Here is a 25,596-nt window from a genome sequence, read left to right on the forward strand (position 1 = left end):
CGCCAGCCGGCTGCAGCCCTCTGGAGCCCCCCGGCTGAGCTCGCCCTGAGACCCGGGTGCTGAGCAGAGCTGGGGAGAGACGGGGCAGAATGGGGCAGCCCCTCGGGGACCCGGGGTCGACGGGGACGCGGAATGTCAAGGGAAGGCGCTTTGTCTGGGAGGCCAGGGAGCCGGGCTTCAGCCCCTGCCCCGGCGGCCCGGAGGGCGAGTTGAGATGCGCCAGGGGAAGGCGGGGGCCCGGCGCGGGCACGCTGCGGGCCTGCCCGCGGCCTCTACAGAGCCTCCTTGCTTTTTAGTTTGGAATCTTTCTTCCACTTCATCCTGCGGTTCTGGAACCAGATCTTGATCTGTCTCTCGTTGAGACATAAGTTGTTGGCGATCTCGATGCGCCTGCGGCGGGTGAGGTAGCGGTTAAAGTGGAATTCTTTCTCGAGTTCCAGAGTCTGGTAGCGCGTGTAGCTGGTTCGGGACCGCTTGCCATCTGTCTCTGGAACACAAGCCCCCCGCCCACCCACCAGCCAGGAAGGGGTAAATAGCGTGCAACGTGCAGCATCCCAGCGCCCACACCCTGGCTCCAGGACCCACACCCGCGGCCGGACCGAGGGGAGGCGAGCCGGGCCGGACCGGGCCAGCCAGGCCTAGCGGGCCGGGGCCGGGGCGGAGGGCGTGGGGAGAGAGGCGGCTCCGCCGTGGCAGCAAACTTTGCGCTGCGGCCTTGGCGCAGCCGCCGGCGGGCCTGCGGGCTGGATAGGGAGAGAGAGCCCCGGGCTCGGGCGGAACAATGAGAGCACCTTCCCCGACCCCAGCCCCCGGGACCCCCGTCCCGCCCCTCCCGAGTTGGACGGGAATCCGCCCGAGCCGGGAGCGCCGCCGGCCCGGAGCCCGCTTCGCAGGGGAGGAAGGGAGCCACCGCGGGGGGATCCCCGCTCCGGGAGCCCCGCGTTCCTCACCCTTCAGATCCCTCTATTTTTTTAACTCCCTCCCTCTCCCCCCAAAATTGAATATTGCCTTTTATACACGTTTTGTTCCTATGATCCAATTATGTCGTCGTAAATTTGGGCGCACACAGCCTCTAAGCCTTTTAGTGGACAGTTTTACGAGCCATTGATGCCTGGATCGTAAAATTTATGGCCGCAGGTTTTTTTTCTTTATTTGCCCCGCATGGCCTATAAAACCCAGGCGGACCCGAGCGCGCAAAATGAAGTCCTAAAGTTTACCGTGGCTCATGTGCAGTTTGGTCATCCACGGGTAAATCTGTGGCGGGGCTGGTGGCTGGCTCAGTCCGGCGGGCTGCCCTGTCTGCGCCTGCTCCTCTTTGATCTCCCCACTGCTCTTAGCTCGCTCCTCCAGCTCCGGGCGAGCCGCCTTCTGACTGTACATCCCGGGGTTCAGAGGAGCCGCTTCGTCTCTGCCCAGAGCGTGTCCCGGAGCGGCCGCGGCGCTGCAGGCGGGGCGGTCGGGGTGAGCCCGGGGATTGGCAGCCATGTCTACCCCGTGGAGAGAGTTGGAAGGCGCAGGCGGTGGGAAAGTGACGCCTAAGTCCAATCCGCCGTAGCAGTACCTGGATGCCTGCACCTCTGAGGCCGATCCATAGTTCCCACAAGTTTGCATGTTATAGGCCGGGATATTGGGGCTCTGCTTATAGAATGAATTGGCTACGTAGGAGCTCATGGCGGGGAGGGCCCCCAAAAAATTTCTGCACCCTTTTTGATTAAGGGTGATTTGTGACTCTTTGAAGTTGAGGGGTTTTTTGTTCTCCAAAGTGCACAATTTATAGGTGGAGATATCTCTTTCTTTATCCTATGCGCTCTTCCCAAATAAGGGAGCCTTAAATAGAGTCACGTGACACGAGCGGCCACTCATAAATTTGGCTTGATGACCTCCGGGAGGTTAGTGATGGAAGCCGGCGAAACGCATCTTGATATGTTGGCAAAGCCCAACCAAGGGGGAGAGGGAGTGAGAGAAAGAGGGAAGGGGGAGAGGTGGGGGGGGAAAGATTCTTGAAACTGGGGGGTAGCCGGGACAACGAGTCCACAGCGACACCTGGTGCTTAAATGGAGGAATTGCAGCCTGTCGCGCTGGCGGCGGAATTTTCTACCCCGTGGAGACTAACTGGCTGTTGCTGCAACACTCTTGGGCTGGTCTTTTAAATTGTATTTATTTTTTAGGAAAGATGAGGCCTCATTTAAGGAGCGCGGAGAAGCTCTTGTATTGGATAGTCATGCTTCCACCCCTCACCTGCGCTCCCAGGGCATCCCAGCACTCAAAAACGACTGAGGGGAGAGGTTTTAGGTTGGGTGGCCCCTATGTAGGTTGGAGATGTCAGGGAGCTAGCTATCTTAGACTCCCTAAATCGAGGGTGGGGATCCCATGCTTCCTTTTGAGGCCCCAAGACTGGGCTATAGACTAGAAAGTCCCTGTTGCCCTGGGAAAGTAAACTCAGCCTCTAGAGAGGCAAATGGGACCCCCCCCCCAAGGGGCCTGGGTGGGCGGAACTAGGTAGTGGGGTGGGCGAATCATGAGACAGAGAGTGCTGGGAACTCTCTGGGGTGAGCTTGTGGGTGAAGGGAGGATCCAGGTGAAATAAATGTCATTGTACCAAGGACCAGACCATGGCAACGGGGCAGTTTTTGCTCTGTGTATACAGAGCCAGACACAATGGGCTAGACAACTGCTTGGTGTCCCTGTGTGTGGATGCTCCTGTGAGACCTGATCCAGATACTTTGGATAGAAACACATATATGAGGGAGAGTATATGGGAGCAATCAGCACTTTACCACAAACGGTACAAGAGCAGAGGGAAGGGCCTGCTTTGTACCAGTTGCGAAAAAGGCCTCTGGCCCAGGCTTTCTAGGGATCTGGACCCTGAAAGTCCACAGGAGAGTAATCTCCCGAGTGAGTTGGAGGTCAGAAGAGGACTCCTGGGTGTGGGCGGGCCAGGCCCTGGGCATCCTAGTCAGCCAGTCTTCAAGGCCACTGGGCCCTTTTCCCCTCTTTCTTAGCCCCAAGTCTTACTCTCTCCTGCCTGCCTCTAAAGACCCAGGAAATCTCCGCCCCTGCTAGAAGTCCCCCTTCCCCCCCTCCAGCCCCCACTGGCAGGGGTGAGGGGGTGCTGGAGGGGATCTGGAGGGTCCAGGAAACTGGCGGATTGCCCCCCTGCAGAGTACCTCTCTTCCTTGGCCCACTCAGCTTTCTGACTGCGCTTGGGGAGAGCAGGCCCGAGCTGGGAAAGGGTGAGGAGCCGGCTGCGGGCGTTTCGCGCCGGGTGAGAGGGGAGAAGAGGAGAAGAGAGAGAGAGAGGAACCCGGCTGGGTTTGGGGCGGTTAGTAGGGAGGGATTTGTCCCCGGACACGTCAGGAGTCCCAGAGCAGGCCAGAGCTCCATTTCCACGCTGGCTTTCTCGAAACATCCTTGAATCGCTCATCCCAGCCGCCGAAGGGCTCGAATCGCGCCGTCTTCTCCTTCCCCTCGGCTCTCCGCCTCCGCCACGGCCACGTTGTTTCGCAACTGCCCGCCGGGCTCGGCCCGGGGCTGCCCTCGCGGCGGCCCCCTCTTCAGGGGCGTGAACTGGGGGGCCACCCTGGTGCCTGGATCATCTTCTTGTCTGGCCTTTCGGGCTTCTGGACTCAGAAGCCTAACCTCGCAGGCAGGAAGAAAGGCCTGTTTGGGGCTGGAGCCCAACCCGACCAGCCCGGGCTGTTTTTTCTTTTTTCTTCCTTTTCCCCAACGAAATCCTATTTGGCCTTTTTTTGCGGGGTGAGTGTGTAGCTCGGTGTAGGGAGCCCAGAGAGGGCCTCCTAGCGCCGCCATCGCAACCAGGAGGAGGATGGGAGACCGGGCACGGCGGGCGCTGGCTCCCAGGCAGGGGAGCGAGCAGAGGGGGCTGGGAGCTTGCAGGCCGGCAGGCCGACGCAGGGACGCCCCAGCCTGCTCCAACTTTCACCCTGAGGTCGGCGGGAGAGCGAAGGAACAGAAATCCCAATGTAAACTTTTAAAAATAATATCAGTTTTATTAAATATTCGAGAACGGATCCAGAGGTCGGATTTATACAGGAGGGTAACACAAGGGGATTTTTATTATTTTTTCTCTCCTACTGGCTAAACAAACGTCATTCACTTAGTATTTTTTCTCTTTCTGTAATTTTCCCTCCTTTCGTTGCTTTTTAAGATGGGATTGGAACACTGACGGTGCTAAACATAAATATAAATACAGAGACCACAAATACAGCTAAAAATATTCACACAGAAACGGTCACAGTTTGTAATATGTCATAATGACCCCAGGATTCTTTAAATACAATTCGCCTGGGCTGGGGCATTAGCTGGAGCAGGGGAGGGTGGGGGGTGGGCAGGGACAGCGGGGAGGCCCTAAGGGGTGCTGGGGGGGGCAGGCACACCCTCCTGGAGCCTCCTGCCTTCCGGAGAGCCAGGCAGGGAAGGCCCTGAGGCCACTGAGCAGAGGCCCAGGTCCTGGAGCCTGCTTTAGGGCGCGTGGGGGGCTGGGGCGAAAGGGGGCGCCGAGAAAGGTGGGGGGCCAAGTCCTCAGTTGGAGGGAGATTTGAGGAGCCTGAAGCTGAGGTCCAGGGGCCCTGAGCCCCCAAGGCCTGGGCTGGGGAAGGGGCCTGCAGACAAGCTGAGAACAAGCGAGCCAGGGAGCTAGGAGGAGCAGGAGGCGGGTGGCGCGGGAGAGTTTGTGCGGTGAGGGAGGGGGTCCAGAGCTGACTTTCAGGTCCACATTGAACTCCCTAATTTTGTTTTACGGAGTCCAAACACATCGATTGTGCCAGTGATAAATATAGAGCGCGTGATCAGGAGGGAGTTGGAGGGATCGAGGGAGCAGGACGGAGATAGGGTGGCTGGGCCAGTCCTGGTCACTCTTTTTGCTTATCCTCTTCTGTCTCTTCCCGCTTTTCCTCTTTTCCGCCCAGGCTGTCAGCCGCGGCCCCTCCGCCGCCCCCTGAGAGCGTGGACGTGAGATTAGATTCCTTTTTCCACTTCATTCGACGGTTCTGGAACCAGATTTTGATCTGGCGTTCGGTCAGGCAGAGCGCGTTGGCGATCTCGATGCGCCGGCGCCGCGTTAGGTAGCGGTTGAAATGAAATTCCTTCTCCAGTTCCAGGGTCTGGTACCGCGAGTAGATCTGGCGGCCGCGCCTCCGGTCCGCCCCGTAGCCGACCCCTAGAGATCCGGGCACAAAACACACTAAAAACAATCAGCAAAGCACCCTCTGGAGACGGATTCGCCCAGCCACGTCCTGTCCTGACCATCCAAACTGGGCCAGCAGCACCAGGCCCCCCTCCGGCGGGCTCAGGGTCAAGCCTCTTCCCCTTGGTTCTGCCCACCCCCACTGGGGGTGCACACAGGACCCCAACTTCATTCAGTTCCCCCATAGGTTGGGAGGCGCACGTCCCAAAGAAAGGTGGGCGTGGGGTGGGGGTGGGGGTTGGAGAGAGGCAGGAACCTGATAGAATGCTGCAAATCTAACAGCTGAATTTTTTGGGGGGGAAATTCCTCATATTGGGGAGGAGGCCCCTGTTTCTCAAGGACTGGGCTTCCCCGCCTCCCCAAGCACCCTAGCTCCCTGTAAACTTCTCTCTACTTTCTCCCCTCTCCACTCCCCCCCTTTCTCCTCTGTCTGACTAGACTTTGGGGGGGGGGACTCCCCTAGTTCCTGCCCTCTCCCCTGCCCCGTTACTGCCCCTCTGCTCATCTTGGAGCCCTCCAGTCTGTCCGGGGCCAAGGGGGGCCAGGCCCCAGCCAGCGAGCCCAGGAGGCGAGTAGAGGGGGCAGAAGAGGGGGCCCTGTCTCGGCGTCAGCGAGGAGACGAGCCTGATTGTTTTTATGAGGCCATAAAAAACTCTCTCCGCCCGTTCTTCTAGGGAAGCCGGTCATAAAGCCAGTTCAGTTTATTTAATTTATATCTTGGAGCTGTAAAACTCACCACTGTGCGAATTCATTCGCTGCATCCAGGGGTAAATCTGGATACTGGCTTTCTGGTCCTGGGACGCAGTCCTGCCCTGCTCAGAACTAAAATCCTGAGCGATTGAGGTCTGTGTGTTATGTCCTAAGTTGTTTTGTCTGCAGTTAGAGAGCATGTCTTTCTCCTGGTAAAAGGAATTAGATCCATAGTCATACGGCCCCCGGCTGGAACTGAACACGACATTCTCCTGTGGCGAATAAAAGGGAGTCGAGTAGATCCGGTTCTGGGCAACGGCCGCTCCATAGGTCGAGAAATGCCTCACTGGATCATAGGCGGTGGAATTGAGGGCGACGTTGGGGAGGACGTCCTGGCCCCCGGCGAGGTGGCAGGATAAGGAAGGGTTAGTGAAGTAGGAATTCATCCCTCTGCCTTTACCTGGTCGGGCTATGATTTCTTTAATATTTATTTCTGTCTCCAGTTTGTACTCGGAACTAGATGGTTATAGGGACGGCTCCAATCCAGGACAGACAAAATGACAAAGTCAGCTGACCCCCTTCCAGCCAATCGCGAGCCAGATGTCAAGAAGGGGGAAAAAAATCGCTTCTGCTTCTGTTGATTCCCTAGTTGAGACTAAGTGTGTGCTTTGAAAGTAAGACTTGGATTTCTTTTAAAATGTATGTATGTGAAGGTCCTGGTTTGGGGGTGACGGAGGGGGTGAGTGTCCCGGCGCAGGGCCGCGGGGCCCAGGAAAGGGGTACAGCACCCCCCGGAAATCCCTCAGCCGCAGCTAACTTTGCTGTGCTGTGGCCAGAGCCAGGCGAATCTCTGGGTGTTTTTTAAACCTGATTTCATGCTTTACATCTGCCCCCTCCTAACATTGCATCCTGATGGTTGGCTTTATAGGCGAAGCTTTCCACCCCCCTCTGAGCTTATAGGTGCCCCCCCCCCCAATCCTCCAGGCAATTCTGGTCTGACACACATAGCATGAGTCCCCAACACCAACTCAGTATTCTTTTCTCTAATAATTAAAAACATCCAAAGTCTAAAGAAATGTAATAAAGCAAGGTGCTCAGAGGTGTGATGGAGAGCCTTGGGTGTATGGGAGTGGGAGGGAAGCGCAGCTAGGTCTAGAGAGGTGAAGGTGAGCCTCAGGGGTCCAGAGGCAGAGCTCTGGCAAAGGGGCCAAGCATCTGCTGGTCTCTGCCTCCTAGCACTCCCCACCCGTGTGCCCCCTCCTCCAGACTCCCTTTGGGAGAAACTCTTACAGCAATTTTGCCTAAATGGTAACATGCTTAAAACACGACAGAAAAGGGAGAGAAAGAAGCCAATGATGGAAGAGAGCGGAAGGAAGAAAACTCTGAGAGGCTTTCTGGAGACAGCAACTCCTGTTTATGTTGGTGAGAATTTATGATTTGGAAGCAGCCAAGGCTGGTGGGGTAATTCACGTAGGAACCAGGCAGAAAGGGAAGGCTGGTGGGGCTCGGAGGGCCCCTTAGGGTCTTGTAGGCTCATGCCCCTGCTTACGTTGGAAGCCCCTCCGGTCCCTGGGAACTCTCTGCCCTGCCAGGGGAGGCACCCTGCTTGGACCTGGGCTCTGGGGCTTAGAAAGGACAGCAAAGGGATCCTGGGGCGCTTGTCCAAATGCTAGCCGCCCTCTGTGGGACCTCTTAACAGCCTCTAGTCTCCTTTTCTTCCCACCTGAGGAGAAGGAAGACAAGGTTAGCCAAAGGCAGCTGTGTCCAAGGCTTCTGAGGGTGCCGCAGCGGAAGGTGTGCAGATGGTTTTTTCTCCTGATACAGCCAAACTTAATTTGCTATCGGGGCAGAGGCTGGAAATGTTTTGAGTTGACAAAGAAGGGGTGGTGGGGCGTGAGTAGGGAACAGTGAAAGCTCATATTTTCCCTTCCTTTTTTGGGGGGGGTGGTGGAACTGGCTATTACAAGAACCCGGATGTCGCCAGGATTTTATGATCTTTTCCTTCTCTGTAACAAAGCAGAGTAATCAATGGGCAGCAATAAAGCCATAAACGGGACTACGCTAGGAAAAAAAAAACTCCTTTATTCATCTTCTGTAACGTGAAGGTTTCCCTGGAGTGTCGCTAGAGGGGAAAAATAAAGTTCCGAACCCCAAAGCAGACAGTGCGCAGGGGCTGAAGGAGACGGCATGTTAGTTAAGACATGAACCTCATTACGGGCTTGAAGAGTCTTTCTGCCAGACAATTTGTATTGGCTTTTAAGAAATACAGCCCAGCCCTTCAGGAGAGAGAGAGGTTGGTTGTTGGTATTTAGAAGGGAAGGGGAAAGACCCTTTGTCAGGATGAAAGGTTTCTCCCTTGAGCCACTCTTTCTTTCCCCCAAGGAGATCAAGGTGAAAACGGTGGAGGGGAGTTCTTAAATTCAGGGAGGAATTTTGAGCTGTGTTCTCTCCTTGGGGGTGACATGCAGGTACACCCAGACACCCGGACACCATCAGGAGTTGCCTTGCACTCTCCACTCCAGCTGTCCTCAAATTCATTGCATGCCTGGGCAGAGGTTTCCAACAGCTGGCTGGGGCGCCAGGCCCCCTGGAGGGGAAGAGGCATCCAGGAGGGAAGGACCTCAGGGACTGAGCTGGGGGACAAGCCAGTGCACCCCTGGACACAAGCAGCCACTCAAGAGCCCCCAGCCTTTCTGCTGGGGGGTAGCAGTGTAACAAGTTGAAGTGGCCTGAAGGGAGATGAAGCCGCTCCCCCCATTTCAGAGAGATTGCTAGAGGGATAAATCATGTCAGTGATATTTCCTTCAAGATATTAAATTGTTGCAATGTACAACAAATTGGATGATGGAAGATAGGATGTCTTAATGAGCTTTCACTTTCCATGAGTGTTGATGTTTTACGTATTTTAAAATCTCCTTTATGAGTGGGGAGAGGAGGGAGGGAATTCTCAGACCTTCAAAGCCAGGTCTCCTTCTGGGACAGGAGCTGCAGCCCCCATCAGGGGTGCCAGGATTCTTCCCCCAGCCCCTCCTCCACCAAGCCTGAAGGGGGCAGGGGCCCCAAAGTTGGGAATAGTCTCTTTGGGGGCCTAAAGGTTGTGGGCTCTGGAGGGTGGGTGACCTAAGGAGCAGAGAATGTAAGTCTCAGCCCCGGAAAGTTTAGTGTTTTATTACGTCCCTAAACAGAGGGCAGAGACTGAAAGGTCTCTCAGATTTATAATGAACAGAAACCAGCTGCTGGGGGTGGGAGGGGGGAGGCAGAAATGCTGGAAGGAGCAGAAGAAATAGAAATAGAAATTACACCCCCCCCCTTGCTTAAAGACGCTACTCAAAATTCATTTCAAATCCACTCTCCCCATCACCTTCCATTCCCAGAGAAAGACGCTGCCCCCTTTCAGCTAGACCTGTAATAAGGCAGCTAACATTTGCTGGCAAGATTCGCTCCAAGGGGGGAGAATGGTCCGATGAACTCAAGCTCCCCTCCTCTGGATTGTATTTTCCTTTTCCCATTTTATGTTCATTTAATTTTGGGGCAAAAGAATGCCTATGTATAGGGGGAAAGCTGGGGACTTGGATTTTTCCAAACATATTTATATTTTCCTGTTAAATTTGTCTGAAAACAATTATGGAAACTCATCAGCAGAAGCAAGAACAGATGTTTTATTAAAACTGCAGTTGAGCTCGGTAAATATGCACAAGTCCTGGGAAGAGGGGAGGTGGTGGTGTAGAAACTTGTTCTTTGTTTCCCTAAAACAAGCCAAGATAAATCAGCGAGCACACACCTAGAGCCCCCACCCCACCCCTCAGACCCACAGGTCTCAGGCGGTTCTGCCCCCTCCCCTGGTGGGCAGCAGGCATTCCAAGAGGGCTGGAGAGTCAAACACAGATTATCTTTAATTTCAGAGCTATAATTAGTGGCTTCACAAACAGTTCTGAATCCTCTCCTAGCACCCCCTCCAAAAAAAAGGAATAAAAGAGGGGAAATAGCTGCTTTCTGCTTCTGTCCCCCACCACCCCAATCCAAAACACATGCTTGCCCTGAATGATAATTATAAGAATGGAATTCACTCACTAGGACATCTTGGCCCCTAGTGGGGGGCAGCCATGGGCCTGTGTCCCAAGGGTTGCAGTGGAAGTTGGATTGTTGGAGTTTCCCCAGGAGAGTCAAGCACCCGGTTCTGGTTTAGCTCCGCATCCAGCCAGAGAAAGGTTGGAGACCTGTGCATGGCTGAACTCGGAGAGGGTGGGTAGGAGACTGATCTGTGACCTGACGAGGTTCTTTGGGTGCAGGCCTCGCCTTTCCTGCCTTTGCCCCCCACCTTGCTCTGAGGCATGCATTCATTTCTAAGGAGTGGGTGGTATCTGAAGTGGGGAAGCTGAGACTGGTATTCTTCTCTGGGAACAGACCATCGGTTCTAGAGGTCCCTCTGGTTTGTGTCCTGGTGGGCCACCTCTCCTTGGTCTCCCCAGATGTCCCAACTCTCTGAGCACAGGTGTTTGCAGTTCACCCACCCCTGCACGTACACACACACACACACACACACACACACACTCCGTTCCTGCCTGCTCCTGGCTGTAGTGCCTGCTCCTGGGGCCTCTGATACGGGCAGCTCAGAGATTGGGGCTCTGGAACAGCACTCAGCCCGGCCTTTCTGGAAGCCACTGCAGCTGCCTCCCCCAGCACCACTGCTCCCCACCCCCACCCCAATTCTCCATTTCCAGAGCTGGAGAGGAGCAGTGGCCACACCAGCCCCTTTTGTGCCACTGGGCGAGGGCTGGAGTCCCTCTTGCAGAGAAAGCGGAGTTTCAATAATTGCTCAGCTTACTTCACAATCACATTATTTGATGAAGGCTTTGCTGTTCCAGGGTGACTGCCCAGTTAGCCTGACTGGATTATGATTAGATTTTTTTTTATTTAAATTTTTAAGAAACAAAACAAAACTCAACTCCAAAAGCCTAGTGTTTTATCTTTGATCTCTGTGGACAGACGTGCAGTAAAAAGATTGCAGGGTCTTCTAGTTTGCCAAAGAGTCTGAACACAGGAAACTGGGGCACCACCAAAGCATGGCTCACGCAAGGGAGGACCCCCGTTTCTCATACATATGGTTGGGGAAGTTATCTGAGCGCGCGCGCACACACACACACACACACACACACACACACACACACTGTATGCACTGCTTTGTAAAAAAAGACTGCTCCTTTCAAAATTCAGGCATGGAGACCCTAGAAACAAAGTGAAATTTGACACACCCAACCCGGAAATGGATCCCCTTTGTGGGTGCTGCTATTCTGGGGACTGGGCCTAGACTGATCTCCTGAGTGGAGTGTGGGCGGGGGGTTCTATAGGGAGAGGAAAGGAAAAGGCCTGTCAGACTGCTGTGGACTACCCCAACACCTCTCCTCTCCCAGGCCTGGCCGGTGACTCACTTTTGAGCTAAGAAGAGGTCCAGGGACTTCCTGAGCTGCTCTGGCTTTTATTTGCAATTAAACAGATGAGAAAGGTATATGCATGGGCACTGCTAGTTTATGTCTTGTTTTTTCCCCTCCTTCTCTCTTTCCAGATTTCTGCTGGACCTTCTCTTACAGCTACCCCACTTACTGCTCACACCCACCAGGCATGTGTCTGGCTTCTCAATTCACTCTCTGGCTTCAGGTTAAAACGTGAAATAGGTCCTAGGCTTCCCTGTCCCATCACACTCAGCACTGAGCCCCCTTCCGGTCCCATCTGGAAGAAATCATCTGTATGTTTTGGGGGGATTTGGCCCCCAAGTCTCCCACCTCGATCACAAACAGCTGGAAACATTGAATGCAGGGGCAGGGTATGTGGAATCCGCAGGTAGGACACCATGGTTCTCACCCCCACGGGTGGGTGTGTGGAGCGACATATCAGGGGGCACTGGACAAATGGCCCTGCTTGGCTGAGAAGGAAGGAGAAAAAAGGTTCAGGAGACTTTCTTGAGTCCCAGAATAGGGCCTCAAGTGGGTGTCAGATAATGAAGGAGGGGTCTTGGGAGGGAGCTGTCTGCACTGGGCCTATGGAAGTGCAAAGCTTCTGGACTTCTGGTACACCCCTCAACACAAAGCACAGCCTCAAGCCATTCTGGAGGTTTAGGAGAATTGTAAAATTCAAAGATGTGGCATTTATGACGTCACAGTGAGTTGTCATGAGGAAATTGTAAAGGTCATAAAAGTTATAGACAGCAAGAGTTCTGTGTGTGGGTGTCTTGCCTCTCTGCTCACTTTCTGCCCCCCGCCCCCCCCTCCTTCCCTTCTTTCCCTGGTCTAACTTCTCCCACTTGAAAATAAAATGTTAGTAAGTTCTGGAATAAGCCAAGAGTGAAACATAGTCCTCATTTCCCTACAAATAATTTTATCCTTCAATTGTTTGCAGATCTGAAGGAACCATTTAATCTCTGCTGGTGGGCAGAGGGGGGGCTGGGCAGGGGAATGCATTCGGGAAGGAGAACACTTAGTATTGCTCACCAGGCGCCATGGTAGAGGTGCAAGTTGGCCTCTGACTTTATACCTGGTGGGATTGGAGATTTATAGGATCTTTAGTGAGTGGGGCAATTTAACTTTGTAGGGTTTGCTTAAATTCACTGCTATTTTGGGGGCGCTGATGAGAGGGAAGAGTGGGGGGGGGAGCGACATGCTTTATCTAGTTTTATGAAGCTGACAACATTATCCTGATTAAAAACCCAACAACCTGTGAATCTGGAAAACTGCAGAAAGGCTTGGGGGTGTGGGCTGGGGTGGGGGTGGGGGTGGCGGCTCAACTTCCTCAGGGAGGGTGACCCAAGGGGAGGGCTGCTCCATTACTCCAAACCTTTCCACCAAGGGGCACCTGGAGGTTTATGGTGTCTCCATCATTCCCCTGACCCTATAAACAGCTGCCCTATTTTAGGACTATTTCTGCTTCCTTCTTTCAGAAAGGGAAATCGAGGGAGGAGAGGGCAAAGGCAGTGGGGGGGTGTGTGTCAGGAAAGGGGAGGGAATTCCGCCTCGCACGGGGACTTTGTTCTCCTGGGCGAGTTCGCTGGTTTGGCGGGTTTCTGACACAGGGTGGCAGTAGACAAAACAAGTAAATAACTCGCAGACACAATAAACAGGGGCTGCAGGGGACAGACGCGTGGACCGGGGATAGAGCACCGGCTTGGGGTTTGGGCCCCGAGCTCCCCGGACAACAGACACACGAGCCAAGGCTGCTCTCCCCTCCGAGTCGCGAAGGGAAGGTGGAGGAAGGCTGCGCCCTCGCGCTCGCTGCGTGCCTAGACCCGCAGCCCCGGAGGAACCGGATCTCCCAGGGAGCGGCAGAAAAACCCCTCCGGTCCCACTCCTGTCCTTACTTTCATTTATGGGACTTTCCACTGACATTTATAGTTCGCCTCTGCTTTGCCTTTTTGTGGCCCCGAAGGGAAAACGAAGCCGGTTCATTCGCAGACTCGGCCCATCCACAGCCACAGCGCTCCAGGCCCATCGCAGCCGCCGGGCCTAGCTTCGTTTCAGGCGGCAGTGGCAAGCCATCTCTCGGCCCGCCTCACCCTGGCTCAGGTAGTGGAGAGGATTAAAATGCACTCCTGTGGTCGGTAACCAGATGGGGCATCCAGGGAACTTTCAAGAGCCTCTCATCTGCCCTCTCAGGGTGCACCAGGCCAAGGATGCACTCCTACCCCTGGGGTTCACCTTTTCCACCAGCCTTCCCAAGGCCCCCTGTCAGCAGCTCCCCAAACCTCTGCCCAGAGGTCACTTTGTGAGCTACTTGCGGCTCTTCTATGCCACAGAGAGGCCTCCAGCATGGGGACCTAGCTCTGGCTGCTCAGAACTGCTGGCTGGTGCACGTTGCCTAGGATGAATTTCCCACAGAATTCACTGTCAACACAACTGGGGTTCCCTGGTAAAACAGGCTCTGAGTAGGGGGAATTTGTTGGGAGAGATGTGGAGAGAAAGCAGAAGGGATTTATTATTGCTTGAACCCCAAGACATTGAAGGCAATAAAGTCTGAGAAAGCCTTTGTGGCATCTAGTGGTTACTGGAACCCGCATCCTTCGATCCCAGCACACAGGCACATGTTTCCAGCAAAACAGCCACCGAGCACCTCCTTGGTGGACCCAGTGCCTCCAGGAGCCCAAATCCCGTTCTATCCAGGGCTAAAAATATTTCACATGCACATAAAACGGTGTTTGAGTGGCTCTAGGCATGGTAATATACAATTAACCACTGGAGGAAACCTGAGTCCGTATATATTCATGCTGAAGCCTGGGTCTGTACATTTGAGCCTGTACATAATGAATACAATATACAAAGCTACAGGGCCTGCTTTCTAAACACAACAGCTAACCCAACAAGGTCGCCTTCTGCAAACAAGGTCGCATTCTCCGTGCTGATCACAACTGTCAGTGCGGGGAGAGAAAGGGTTTGTTCTGCCTATTTCTTCCGAATTAGGAATCGGCACATGAAATACAGCGGCTGGCAGGACTGACAAAGCCGGCTGTAAGAGGCAGGCCCCAGGCAGGCCTTAGGTGCCCAGGGAGAGGGTTCTTAGCAGGAACGCTGTGGACTCCAGGAAGCTTCCAGGCCAGGATCGGAGGTTCTGCCCAGCCCCAGTCCAGCATGTGCTGGGGGAAGTCCTTCAGCCAAGATTCTATTCTGAGCCATCCTGGCTATTCTTAGATAATCACAGCCCTGCCTGTACCAAGGACTGGTTCTACAGGAACTCCTGGAAGGAGGGTGGGGGGTGCCACTGGTGGCCCCTCTTTGCTTCTGTGTGAGAGGGCCAGGGGGCAGGGCAGGCAAAGGCAAAGTGAAAGTAACATCAGAAGACTGGGCCCACTGCAGCCCCTTCCAGGCTGGAGGCCTGAAACCCAGGCCCAGCCATAGCTGCTAAGCCTTCTTTATCTCCCCCATTTCCTGGGGAGGGGTCTGGGGGTGAGGGCACAGGGTAAGGTAGGGGTCTGCAGGACAGAAAAGCCAGGAGATGACAGAAAATCAATTACTAGAAAAAATATATATATATTATATGATGCTTCAGGACCATGCTGTTAACCTCCAACCCTAGCACCCCGAAATTTCGCCGTCAGCATATTCAGCTAAATCCCAGCGCAGGACAAGAGACAATTACCCCAGCCTCGCCCAAGCCCGCCCCTCTGAAGGGGGGGGCTCGCTTCGATCCCAGGTGATTCCCCACTGGCCTGAGTGGCCCTCACGAAACTGCTATCCACGCGGGCAAACAAAGGACACTGGAGCCGCTCCCCCCCATCGTTGCGGCCATCCGCGGGGTGGGGTCGGACAAAACACAGGCAAAAGAGAGAAATAGAGGCCTCACCGGTTGGCGGCTCCCACATTCCGCCAGGAGAAAGGCTCCCATTTTCGGGCCTCCTGGGACCTTCGCCTGCACTCCCCTGGCCCTTCGTTGGGTGCCACAGCCTTGGGGTCCCCGCCGGCCGAGGCCTGGCTCCCCCAGCATCTGCTCCCGGGCCGCGCGGGGGCGGCGGGAGAGCTCGCTCTCGGCCGCTGGAGCAGACGGCGGGTTGGGCCCATTTGGGGAGAGCCGAGCGCTTTTCGCGATCGTAAACAAGGAACGCGAAATTAGCCCCTCTGCAGACGCCTCTGCCGACACACAAGTCCTACTGGGGTGGGGGTAGGAAGGGGGAGCGAAAATGCCATTTTTTCCCGGGGGAGAATACCTCAGAGGCCTTTATGTCGGCTGCGAAAGGGGAATTTTGGGGGGGCAGGAGAGGAGGGGAAGGGGCGGTGGGGGGAGGGCAGGGAAGATTCACAAGCAGCTTGGGCCCTAGGGGGTTGATTTGAATGAAGCCGAAGTGTATTTTTGAAGAATTTGATTAAACAAGGGGGATTTCTGCATGACCCCCACCCCCTGCTCCAGGCGATGGGTCCGTCTGGGCAGGAGGCCTTGGAGGGCTCCCTTCCCCCATGGGGCTGGGCACAGGCACCCAGGGGTCGCGCCTCTGGTCAAGGGGGGTGCCTCTTCATGAGCTGAGGTGAGTCTGCCCTCAGGTTCTCCCCAGACACATTGTGCCCCGCCGCAAGCCCTGGGGGTGCCTGCTTGGGGGTGCAACCCTTTGGGTGTGCACTGTCCTTTTATAAACAGACGCTTGCACATCTAGGGGCTGCCTTGGACCCAGGCTGGGGAGCAGGACGGGGTCATATATCAAAAGGCAACGCATTCAGGGCCACGTACATTTGGAAGAAATTAAGACACTGTGTTATGAAGCCTTATGTGTCGGGTTAATACTACACAACACTCCATTAGCACCAATTATTCAGAGGATCCCAAGCGCCGGGCCCTTCCCAGTGCCCGAGTGGGAAGGCTCAGCCCCAGGAGCCCAGCGACCCTGGAGTCCTCGTGGCCTCCACGCACCCAGGAGGCCCCGCTAGCGGCCAGGCCTGGCCAGTCCCCGCCCAGCCTGGGGCCTCCCCAACTCGCACCTCTGCCCCCCAGACTGGGCCAGTCCTCGCCCGGGGCGGAGGAAGTGGTCCGAGGGCCTTTCAGGGTGGGGTGGCCAGCCGCGGTTTGGGTAGGGGGGCGCTGGGCCAGGGAAGGGGCACCAATAGGCCCCTTTTCTCCAAGCACAAGATGGCTTTTGAGAAGCGCATCCCCCACCCCCACCCCTCAACCCGCAGTGCAGGGCCCCCCCCTCTCCGGGCAGCTGCGGGTGGGGGCGGACGCAGGGGGTGGGCAGACGCGCTCTCTCCGCTGACGCGCACCAGCCACCAGCCTCCCCCCTAATTGCCAATTAACCAGCCCCGCGGCCCGCCTCGCCGCGCTCGCTTCCTGCTCGGCGGCGCAGCGCGGGGCCCGCACTGCGCATGTGTGAGCTCTCGCGGTCGCGCGCTCCAGGAGGGAGGGGGCCGCCGCGCAGGACGGGGGCGCTGCAAAGTTTGTTTGCGGTTGGGGGGCTGACTTTGCGCCAGGGGCAAGGGACACAGACCCAGAGCCTCCTTCCAGCCCTGGAGTTCAAGCTTCTGGGCTCTCGCCTCGGCTCTCTCCGACCCCCTCCCTTTAGCCCCGAGGCCGCAGAGCTAGAATAAACAGGTACGGAGGACACCGCCCGCAGCAGGCCGCGGGCCGGCACCCTAGACTTCGGCCTGGCGCCCCAAAGGCATAGCCCTCCTGCCCCCGACCCTCCACGTCGGCGCACGGGGACCTCTGGACCTACGCTTCCCCACCCCAGCCCCGCCCCAGTATTCCAGCTTAACTTCATTTTTGTCCTTGTCTCCCTCTTCTTCCCCCCCTGCCCCCCCAACAATTGCCCACGCGCCCACCCTCCCACCAGCCCCCTCTTCTCCCTAACCACGACAATCCGCCGCTGTCCTTATCTTGAAACCGCCACCCAGCTACGGACCATTAGTTACATATTTGAACCAATAAGGAAACACTTACCGGGCGCCGCTGTCATTCTCCCTCTCCCTCTCTCTCTCTCTCTCTCTCTCTCTCTCTGCCTCTCTCTCTCCCACTCTCTCTCTTTCTTGTCTTCCCTCATTCTGTGCCGCGAGCGAGAGCCAGTCTTGGCTCCACAGACACAGTTCTTTACTTTATAGAAATTTCAAAATCCAAAAAGCATAGTCCCAATCATCAAAAAGCCAAATAAAATGAAGGGCAGTTGCAAGAAGGGGGTAAGAGGGAGAGCCTGGGAGAGGGGAGGGGCGAAGGCTCGGCAGCCCTCATCTCAGCTCCTGTTCCCGCTGTCCCCCTGCCCCTTGGGGGGCTGAAGGGGTGAGAAGGGAGGGAGATACCCTCAACTCCTGCCTCTCCCCCCCCCTCCCCAGATGCCCCCAGCTTCCGGCATCTCCACCTGGGAGAAAAAAATTAAATGGGGGAGGGGGGTAGAAAATAATTATTAATCCGATTAATTAAAAAAATACTAGTAATGAAGGGAGCGCCCAGCGCAGGTTTCCCCGGCAATGGTTAGGCTCTTACAGGGAGGACTGTTCTGCGGAGCGCTCCGAACGGACAAACCACAATAAAAAGTTCACGTTCATGGATGGAATCCACATGACTTCTTGTGGCCAATCCAACTTGTGAGTCGATCGTAAACTTTTATTACTCAGCTGTAAATTTTCTGCAAACAACCGGGAATGCGATGCATTTGTGTAGCGTGTGCAAATGGGCGCCCCGCGGTCGCCATGTTTACCCAATTCTCTAGGAGAGGGAGCGTCCCCAGGCCCCCACCCCACCCCACCCACCGCCCACTCCCCATGGGTCACGCCGCTCCCAGGGAGGGTGGAAAGGGCCAGAGGGTGAACTGGGGTGGGAAGGATGGATCCTGGTGCCAGGGGTAGGCTGCCACCCCTCTTGTGCACAATTTTAAATATTTTCCTTAATAAATGGAACAATTTCGCTTCTATCTGGAGGAAACCTGAGCTTTGCAATGGTGTGTAGCACTGATGTAGTGATGGCTGCACGGCAAGGGCCAGAGAAGGGATGCCCGCTCTGCCCCTATCTTTTCTTCTAGGCATCCATAGTACAACACCCTCAAGACCCATGGGGTGCCCCTGCAGGCCCCCACCCCACCCCACCACAGACAGCCAGGGGAGGTTCAGGCTGCTTGCAGCCTCCCCACCTGGCCGTGATCTGAAGAGCGATCAGAGAAGGTTGGAGAGGGCCTGGGCAGTTCTGCAAAGGCAGCACAAGGGCTGACGGTTGGGGACCCTCAGAGCACCCCTCATCCCTAGGCCCCTTTCTCCGAGAGCATGAGAACTTTCCCCAACATCCAGTCTCCACATGTCCAAAGTTGAAATCGTGGATGACACCCAATCATTTTAGAATTAAAATTATGGCCCAAGACCTTGGCCCTTTCTTTCCATTGCCTTTGAGGGTTCCAGGCAGTTGGAAACCTTGTGAGTGTAGCCAGGATGCCCACCCCTGCCTGCCTTACAAATAAAAAAAATTTTTTTTAATCCCTGCTTCAGTGTCTGGGCAGCTGGGACCTGCCTCTCCCAGCCTCTGCAAAAATAACCTTTTCTCGCCTTGAATGGCACCTTTGCGCTTAAGTTCTGAGCAACCTCGCTCCTCCAGACGGGGAATATTGGTGGTGAATGGAGTGTGAGGGAGCCCAGAATAAATTCATTCCTCACAAAACAATTTGCTATGGGATCCCAGCCCACCAACTGGAGGTCTGGAAGCCACTGACTCACCCCTTGGTTCCCCATCGCCTGGGCACAAGGGGTTTTCTTAGGGAGGTTCCCCCACCCGGACAACAACGACCTACTGCGACCAAAGGTGGAGGATCCTTCACCCCCTCCCCAAACTTCCTCCCCAGTTAGCGAAGTTGTTCCCTCAGCCGGATGCAGGGACCTCGGTGCTTTTACAAACCCACCCATAAATTTTATAACAGGTAGTTAAAAATTACGAGGAGGAAGCGCTGGCCCAGCTTTTCACAATGGGCAGCGGGGAGAATGGGACAGCACTGCGGGCAGCTCACCGGAAATTTGACTTCTAGTCTGTGGCACAGTCTAATTGGCACAGCTCTAATTGGGGCTGCCTCGGTGACTTTGCCCAGCCCGTAGGCAGTCGCTGGGGCACCTCATTTGAGGAAAGCTAGGGTGGAGAGGCCAACCCACTCTCCCACTCAGAGTCCCCCCCACCAAGCCAAGGACATCTTCAGGGTGCTCTCCCACCCTGCAAGCCCCCAGATCCCCACCGGCCCCAGCTGACACCCCCCACAGCCTCTGCCAGGAGGAGCGGGGAGGGAGAGAAAATGCCACTGATTAAAAAAAAATTCGAGAAACGAATTTGCACCCTAACTTAATGGCGGCGTGATTCCGTCTCTACGGCTGAGATTAGAATAATAAATTCTAGGCGAAATGAGCGAGATGGTTCAACTCAGCATTTTGAAAGATACTATTTTTCACAAATCACAAATAGCTTTCGGAAGCCACTTTGATTGGCTAATAAAAAGTAAAGAATGGAAGTAAGTCCTATCTGCCGCAGCCGAATGGTCCCTATTCCGGTAATGGGGCGGCGGGAGCATTTGGGAGGGTGCGTTTCTAAAGAGAGCGCATCCCGCTCGCTATTACATTCCCTCATAAAACGGGGTTTTACCTCCTTTTTCCTCCAAACGAGAAAATAGAGGCAGTGGGCAGGAGGGACGGAGGAGTAGGTGCCTCAGGAGCGGGTGGTGGAGATTCGCTTGGCTTGGCCTCCCCCCCATGCCCACCACTGCACAGGGTCTGAAGTCAGAGGCACCCACCTCGGACTCTCGCGGGGCTTGGAGCCAAGGATGAATGGGGCCTTGGGTGTGGGGGAAAGGTAGGGAGGCCCACCAGAGCCCCTTAATGTAGGGTTCACTAGGCTAGGCTTCTGTAGCAGATGCATATATTTTTTTCCATAGCACTCATAATTTTGCATTTAAAAATGAAACAGCCCTCTGCCTGTCCAGCCTTCTCAGAACAAGGAAGCAATGCCCCGTGGGAAGGCCAGGGCCCCCGAAAGAAATGCAATATCTTGTCGGGCCTCCGAGGCCGAGGCCCTAGCTGTAGCCGGGAGTCTCCCTGTCCTGCTGTAAATGGGGTTACCTGGCTGTCACAGGAGTTCCCAACAGGGACCCCAGGTTCAGAAAGATTTCACAGGAGTGTCTGCCCTAAGCGGTCCTCCTGCGGCTGCCAGCAGCCTGAGCTTCCAGTCCGCAGCCTCCTGCAGAAGTCTTCTGTCTCCACTCAGTCTCTGACCCCATCTTTCTCAGTATCACTTTGCGTGGGAGCCAGGGACCCTCCCAGTGAAATGACACAAAGCAAGAGTTCAGTCCGTCATGGGGGCCTGGGGCTAGGGAAACCACTGAGCAGGGGCAGTGGGGGACAGACTAAGAGAGAGAGAGATAGAGAGATGGCCTAAACAATATTTTAGGCTTTGGGAGTCTGGTTCTTCAGACCAGAAGATCCCTTCCCCTCCCCTTTACCCCATCTCATGACTGAGTCAGACAGCCTGTATCTCTGGAATTTGGGATGATTTGACCAGAATCTTATTGGCATAAACAGATTTCCCTATCTAGGACTCTCCAGAGAGCAGTGAGAGACCCTTTTGCCCCCAAAGTTCCTGCACCTTCAACCCGTTTATTTGGGGAGGGGGGGCCTCCCCCAGACTACTGTGGTTGGAAGGAACGTTCTCTCATCAGGCACCCACCCACTCCTAAAATCATCCAGGCCAATGGCCTGAAAGGCCTGAAAAAAGCAAGCAGGAAGCAGGACCAGGCTAGCTACCCAACTGCTGGGGTACAGCCAGGACTGCCCTGAGAGCAGGCACAGGGGCTGGAGCGGACAGTTCTGGCTGGGTGACAGTGAGGGCTGTCTGTCTGTCTGTCTGTCGGCCAAGTTTCAGGATGTGGACTGACTGACTGGGTTCATCAATTCATTTGTCGTCCCCTTCTCCTTTTTTCTCCTTCACTCAAAATCCTCCTCACTCCCACCCTTAGGATCTCCCACCTTTAGATATACCTCCCACAATCCCCCCAGACAGGTCAACTGCCTTGGGCCTCACCATTCTCCCACCCTAGTCCCTGTTCTAGTGCTGGATGCTGGGTACTGCCCAAGGAACTGCCGGAGGGCCCTTGGGGATCAGAAAGGCCCCTGCTGCCTCATCCTGAGCAGAGCCTGGAAGAAAAAGTCCTCCTCTGGGAGAAGGACAGGTGGCACATGCTGTGTCAGGGCCCAGAGGAGGGTTGAGGAGAAAGGAGATGCTGAGGGAGTTGTCTTCCCATTGAGAAGCTTTTCGGAGTCAAGGTTTCCTCTGAAGAGCATCCTGTCATCCTTCCGCTGCCCAACAAGGAGTGGAACTTCTTCCTCCTCCTCCTCTCCTTTCACCTGCCCTCCCAGTCCAGCAGACCACCTCCACTCCCAGGCCCAATCCACTTGAATGCATCACCCCCCACCCCCACTTCAGGCCCCAGGTGCAGCAGGCCTTTGCCAGAGGGCCAGGAAAGGAGGTGAGGGTGGAGGTAGGGTGGGAGATGGAGAGAAGGCAGAGGGAGTCCAGCTTCAAGTATTTTTTCTCCTTTTTTAAAATTTTTTTTATTATGACTCACGTATACAATACAAAGTACTTGGACCAGGAACAGGGCTGTTGGGACACCAAATCTACATTCATAGCTGGACATAAAGACAAATGACCAAAAATTATTATTATAGATATAATTTTAACGTGTTTTTTTTTCCTTTCGAGCACATTGCATAAACAGAGAATTCAAGACAGAGCGTTAACTATACATTCAGTGCAATTTAGTTCTACTCTACTGGGGTGAAAAGCACGAGGAAGAAAGCGCACAGTACCGGCGGGCTAGGCAGTCTCAGTTGTTGGGTTTCTCTTAGTGAAATAAGCAGCAACAAACGACAACAAAACTGCATGACGAATACGCTCAAGGCAGGTTCCTTTCTATAGGGACTGATAAAATACATTGGAGGTTTGTCTTTTTTTTTTTTAATTTTTTTCTCTTTTTTTTCCCCTCCTATATTAGGATTTTTTTTTCGTTTCTTTTTTTTTCAAGGTTATTGCAGGTTCCCTTTAGGTAGTATATTTAAGATTTATTATCAGCATTATTATTATTATTTTCATGATTATGGTGATTTCTGAGCACAAACACTAGCAGCTCAGAGGAAGCCGGGCCCAACAAAACAGAAGTCAAACAGCGAGAGAGAAAGGCTTGGGCCCGTGGGGGGAGCATGGGACAGGGTAGGTAGGCTTGGAGAGGTGACTGCGGGTTCCTAGGTACCCCCCTTCAAAAGGGGGCAGGGGAGAGACCCACCACCACATCAGGTTCCTAGAGAAAGTCAAGAGGTGTGTGGGGGGGGGAGTGTCCTTCTAAGCAGGGAGCCCCTGCGGGGGAATATTCCTGGCTATCATTTTATTTTTTTACTATTTCCTTTCTTCTTTTTGCCCTCTTCCCTTTCCTTTAGTAAAAGAGAAAGAAAAATAAATGTGATAAGCGAAAATCCTAGCATACAAACAAAGCCAGGAGTACTCCTCCACATTTTGAGGGGGCTCCCCTTTAAAATAAATACCAGGGAAAGAGGGAGGTGGGGGTATGACAGGAAGGGGATGGGGACGGTTGGCCAGGAAGCCAGGTCTCAGACCTCACAATCCAGGAAGGACTCACAGGGGTGGGGGTAGGAGCAAGTGTGTGTGTTGGGGGGGGGGGGCGAGCATTGAGACACAGCCAAACTTTTCCTTTTTTTGCAGTGTCTCGGTCCCCCCCCACTTCACCAGCCCCCAGACAAATAAAGAGAGGGGGAGTCTGAAGGTAATAAAGCCAGAGCTGCAAGTATCTGACAGGTAGTTAGAGTTGTGAGTGTCATTCTATTCTCTATAAAAGCAAATGACTGTCGTAAACTTCTCAATTATCCGCTACCATAAAACGAAACTTCAAGGGAGTTGCTAAGTGGGGGGGGGATCTCTCTCTCTCTTTTTTGCTTAGTCCTTGTTTTCTTCCTTTTCCTCCTCTTCTTTCTCCTCTTCCTCGTTTCCTTCTTCCTCCACCTTCTCCTCGTCACGGGCTCCAGGAAGTTTATCCTTGTTGTTCTCCTTTTTCCACTTCATCCTTCGGTTCTGGAACCAGATCTTCACTTGTCTCTCCGTCAGTCCCAGGGCGTGAGAGACCTCAATCCGGCGCTTTCGTGTCAAATAAGGATTAAAGAGAAACTCCTTTTCTAGTTCCAAGGTCTGATATCGGCTGTAAGTTTGCCGTCCGCTGCGCCGCCCCGGAGCTGGACAGAACAGAACCCCGGTCTGGTTACGGTTGTGTGGGGACTCTGGGTTATCTCTGCCACCCTTCCTCCCTCAAAGTTCTCCCTGGGAGTTCCCCAGTTCTCCCTCCCTCCAGGGGAAAAGACAGGGCAGAAAGCAGACAAGGGCAGGAAAGTTTGGGGGCTTGTTTTGGTTGGGCATCATCTTGGGAGGTGAAGTGAGGGTGGGGGTATAGGTGGGGGTGGTCTGTCTGGAAGCTGGGGGTTGGCAGGGGCCAGGGGAGTCCTACAGAGTCCCCCAGGCCTGCAATCCCAGGAAAGTGGCCCGTATAGCTTTGTTTACAAGTGCAGGGTGGCATTTGGAGAGTAGGGCTGAGAACACAGTCTGTTTCCAAAAGAAGGGGTGGGGGGCATGAGGATAAAGAAGAGGGGCACTGCCCACTGCCCCTTCCTCACCTCTCTCTGCCTAATGCTTTTCCAATAAGAAAAATCATTGATCTCCTGGACTGTATCACTGCTCTGCCTGATTGCTAACTAGAGCCCAGCAAATAAATCACGGGCCATCTCCACTGGAACTTGTCGCTGCTCTCTCACTTGCCCCTTTACTTCGAAACAGGGCCATGCAGAGCCACCCTCGGAGGGACTCATGACCTGAGCCCCCTCTGAAGGTCTCAGGGAGACCCCGGATGCCCTTGCCTGTAGGCAGCCTTGCCAGGGGACTCTGAGGCTCAGAGCACCTCCTCTGCTTGGCCTCTCTTTCCAGGCTCTCTTGTCCTTCCTCTCCTGCTGCCTGCCTGTCTTCCAACTGGGAGAAGTGGAGCAGAGTTAGGGTAGTGGCCCTCAGCTTAGTCTCTGAGAAGGGGTAGTGGGTACCCCAGGGCACCTGTCCTTGGGGGGGTGCTCTTTGACCCAGCAAGGGGAGGAAAACAGGGGTCTCCTCCTCCCTCAAGACAGTCTGGCCACTGCCCTGATCCCAGACTCTGTGCCTTGTGAATAAATGCTTTTCTCCAAAGGCTGATAACCTCAGGGTAACTGGGGGCCCTTGCCAGCCTCATCCCCCAGACTTTGACTTTAGAGATGGGGAAAGGGAGCGACAGACACCCACACAAACACCCACACATACATATACAGAAAGAGAGACAGACAGAGACAGAGAGACAGACAGAGACAGACAGAGACAGACAGATGGAGAAAACAGTTTTTAACCCTTTGCACCCAGGCCCCACATTTCCCCCACCTTCCCCCCAGTCCCCCAAATGTTCCAGGAGCCACAGAACCTCCATGCCCCGCAGAACCTCCCCAACCTAGGGAAACCCACCCAGGCAGGGAGGCGGGAGAGACCCCAAAGCCAGGAGGGAAAGCGAAGGCAGACAAAAAGGAGGGGAGGGAGGGTGGGGGGGGAAGACCCCGGAGCGCGGGAGACCGAGGGGCAAAGAGAAAAGGCTTCTCACCGTGGGGTCTCATCCATGGGAACATGAGGCTGGGAGACGAGTTTTGATTTAAGTGGCCTTGTCCTTCGCTACTGTTAGTGTTGGCGGAGGATTTACAGTCGGGATATTGCACCACGCTCGCCTCTTGCTGCGCCCCATAAAGGGACTGTCTGGGGAGCGCCTCGTAGCCATAGAATTTGGAGGCGTCTCCGTGGCAGCTCAGCGAGCATGGGTTCTGCTGGTAGCCCGAGTTGGAGATGCCCGAGGTGCCGTGGTGGAAGAAGTCCTGGACGTGGTGCGAGGCGTGCTGGAAGCCGGGCGCCGAGCCGCCGGGCCCGTACACCAGCGCGTGGCTCCGGCCCACGCTCTGGGGGAACCGGCAGTCATAATAGGCCGGTTCCAGGGACTCGCCGCCTTTGTATTTGGAGAACAGGGGGTTGACGAAGTAGGAGCTCATGCTGGGCACATGAAACCCGCGGCCCCCTCCCCTCTGGCTCACGACTCCCCCGCCCGGTACCCCCGAAGCTCCCCTCCCCCCGGGACCGAACCCCGGCCGGCTGGCTCCCCGGGACCGGGC

The 25,596-nt window shown here is 54.9% G+C and overlaps 4 protein-coding genes across 5 annotated transcripts in view; all 4 read right to left on the reverse strand.

Moving 5' to 3' along the window:
* The window catches only part of HOXC4 (homeobox C4), a 62,314-nt gene that overhangs the window by 22,219 nt on the left and 14,499 nt on the right, over positions 1 to 25,596 (reverse strand). The gene's annotated exons all lie outside the window — the stretch shown is intronic.
* HOXC5 (homeobox C5) lies at positions 273 to 1,728 on the reverse strand. The gene is made up of 2 exons (XM_004716886.2): positions 1,218 to 1,728; positions 273 to 487 (listed from the first exon to the last, which is right to left on the reverse strand). Exons 1-2 carry the CDS (start codon positions 1,669 to 1,671, stop codon positions 273 to 275), a joined length of 669 nt encoding a protein of 222 aa, XP_004716943.1. The 5' UTR covers positions 1,672 to 1,728.
* On the reverse strand, positions 4,448 to 6,886 carry HOXC6 (homeobox C6). Of its 2 annotated transcripts, none has more exons than XM_045296332.1 (2): positions 5,943 to 6,886; positions 4,448 to 5,203 (listed from the first exon to the last, which is right to left on the reverse strand). In XM_045296332.1, exons 1-2 carry the CDS (start codon positions 6,340 to 6,342, stop codon positions 4,872 to 4,874), a joined length of 732 nt encoding a protein of 243 aa, XP_045152267.1. In that variant the 5' UTR covers positions 6,343 to 6,886; the 3' UTR covers positions 4,448 to 4,871. The 2 variants fall into 2 exon arrangements, with proteins under 2 accessions (XP_045152267.1, XP_004716941.1); XM_004716884.2 differs by having other exon boundaries at positions 4,449 to 5,179.
* HOXC8 (homeobox C8) lies at positions 23,104 to 25,476 on the reverse strand. The gene is made up of 2 exons (XM_004716883.2): positions 25,041 to 25,476; positions 23,104 to 23,610 (listed from the first exon to the last, which is right to left on the reverse strand). Exons 1-2 carry the CDS (start codon positions 25,474 to 25,476, stop codon positions 23,318 to 23,320), a joined length of 729 nt encoding a protein of 242 aa, XP_004716940.1. The 3' UTR covers positions 23,104 to 23,317.

Source organism: Echinops telfairi, unplaced genomic scaffold, assembly GCF_000313985.2.
Source record: "Echinops telfairi isolate 266 unplaced genomic scaffold, ASM31398v2 ScPeMD7_7404;HRSCAF=8442, whole genome shotgun sequence".
Taxonomy (NCBI): domain Eukaryota; kingdom Metazoa; phylum Chordata; class Mammalia; order Afrosoricida; family Tenrecidae; genus Echinops; species Echinops telfairi.

What these genes read in the sequence shown, in the direction of transcription:
- HOXC5 (XM_004716886.2), bottom strand. Translation starts at nt 1,671, where the DNA reads ATGAGCTCCTACGTAGCCAATTCATTCTATAAGCAGAGCCCCAATATC. An exon ending in CAAACTGCACATGAGCCACG is followed by an intron (nt 488 to 1,217) that starts GTAAACTTTAGG and finishes CTTGTGTTCCAG; the next exon opens with AGACAGATGGCAAGCGGTCC.
- HOXC6 (XM_045296332.1), bottom strand. Translation starts at nt 6,342, where the DNA reads ATGAATTCCTACTTCACTAACCCTTCCTTATCCTGCCACCTCGCCGGG. An exon ending in GCGAATGAATTCGCACAGTG is followed by an intron (nt 5,204 to 5,942) that starts GTGAGTTTTACA and finishes GATTGTTTTTAG; the next exon opens with TGTGTTTTGTGCCCGGATCT.
- HOXC8 (XM_004716883.2), bottom strand. Translation starts at nt 25,476, where the DNA reads ATGAGCTCCTACTTCGTCAACCCCCTGTTCTCCAAATACAAAGGCGGC. An exon ending in CCCATGGATGAGACCCCACG is followed by an intron (nt 23,611 to 25,040) that starts GTGAGAAGCCTT and finishes TGTTCTGTCCAG; the next exon opens with CTCCGGGGCGGCGCAGCGGA.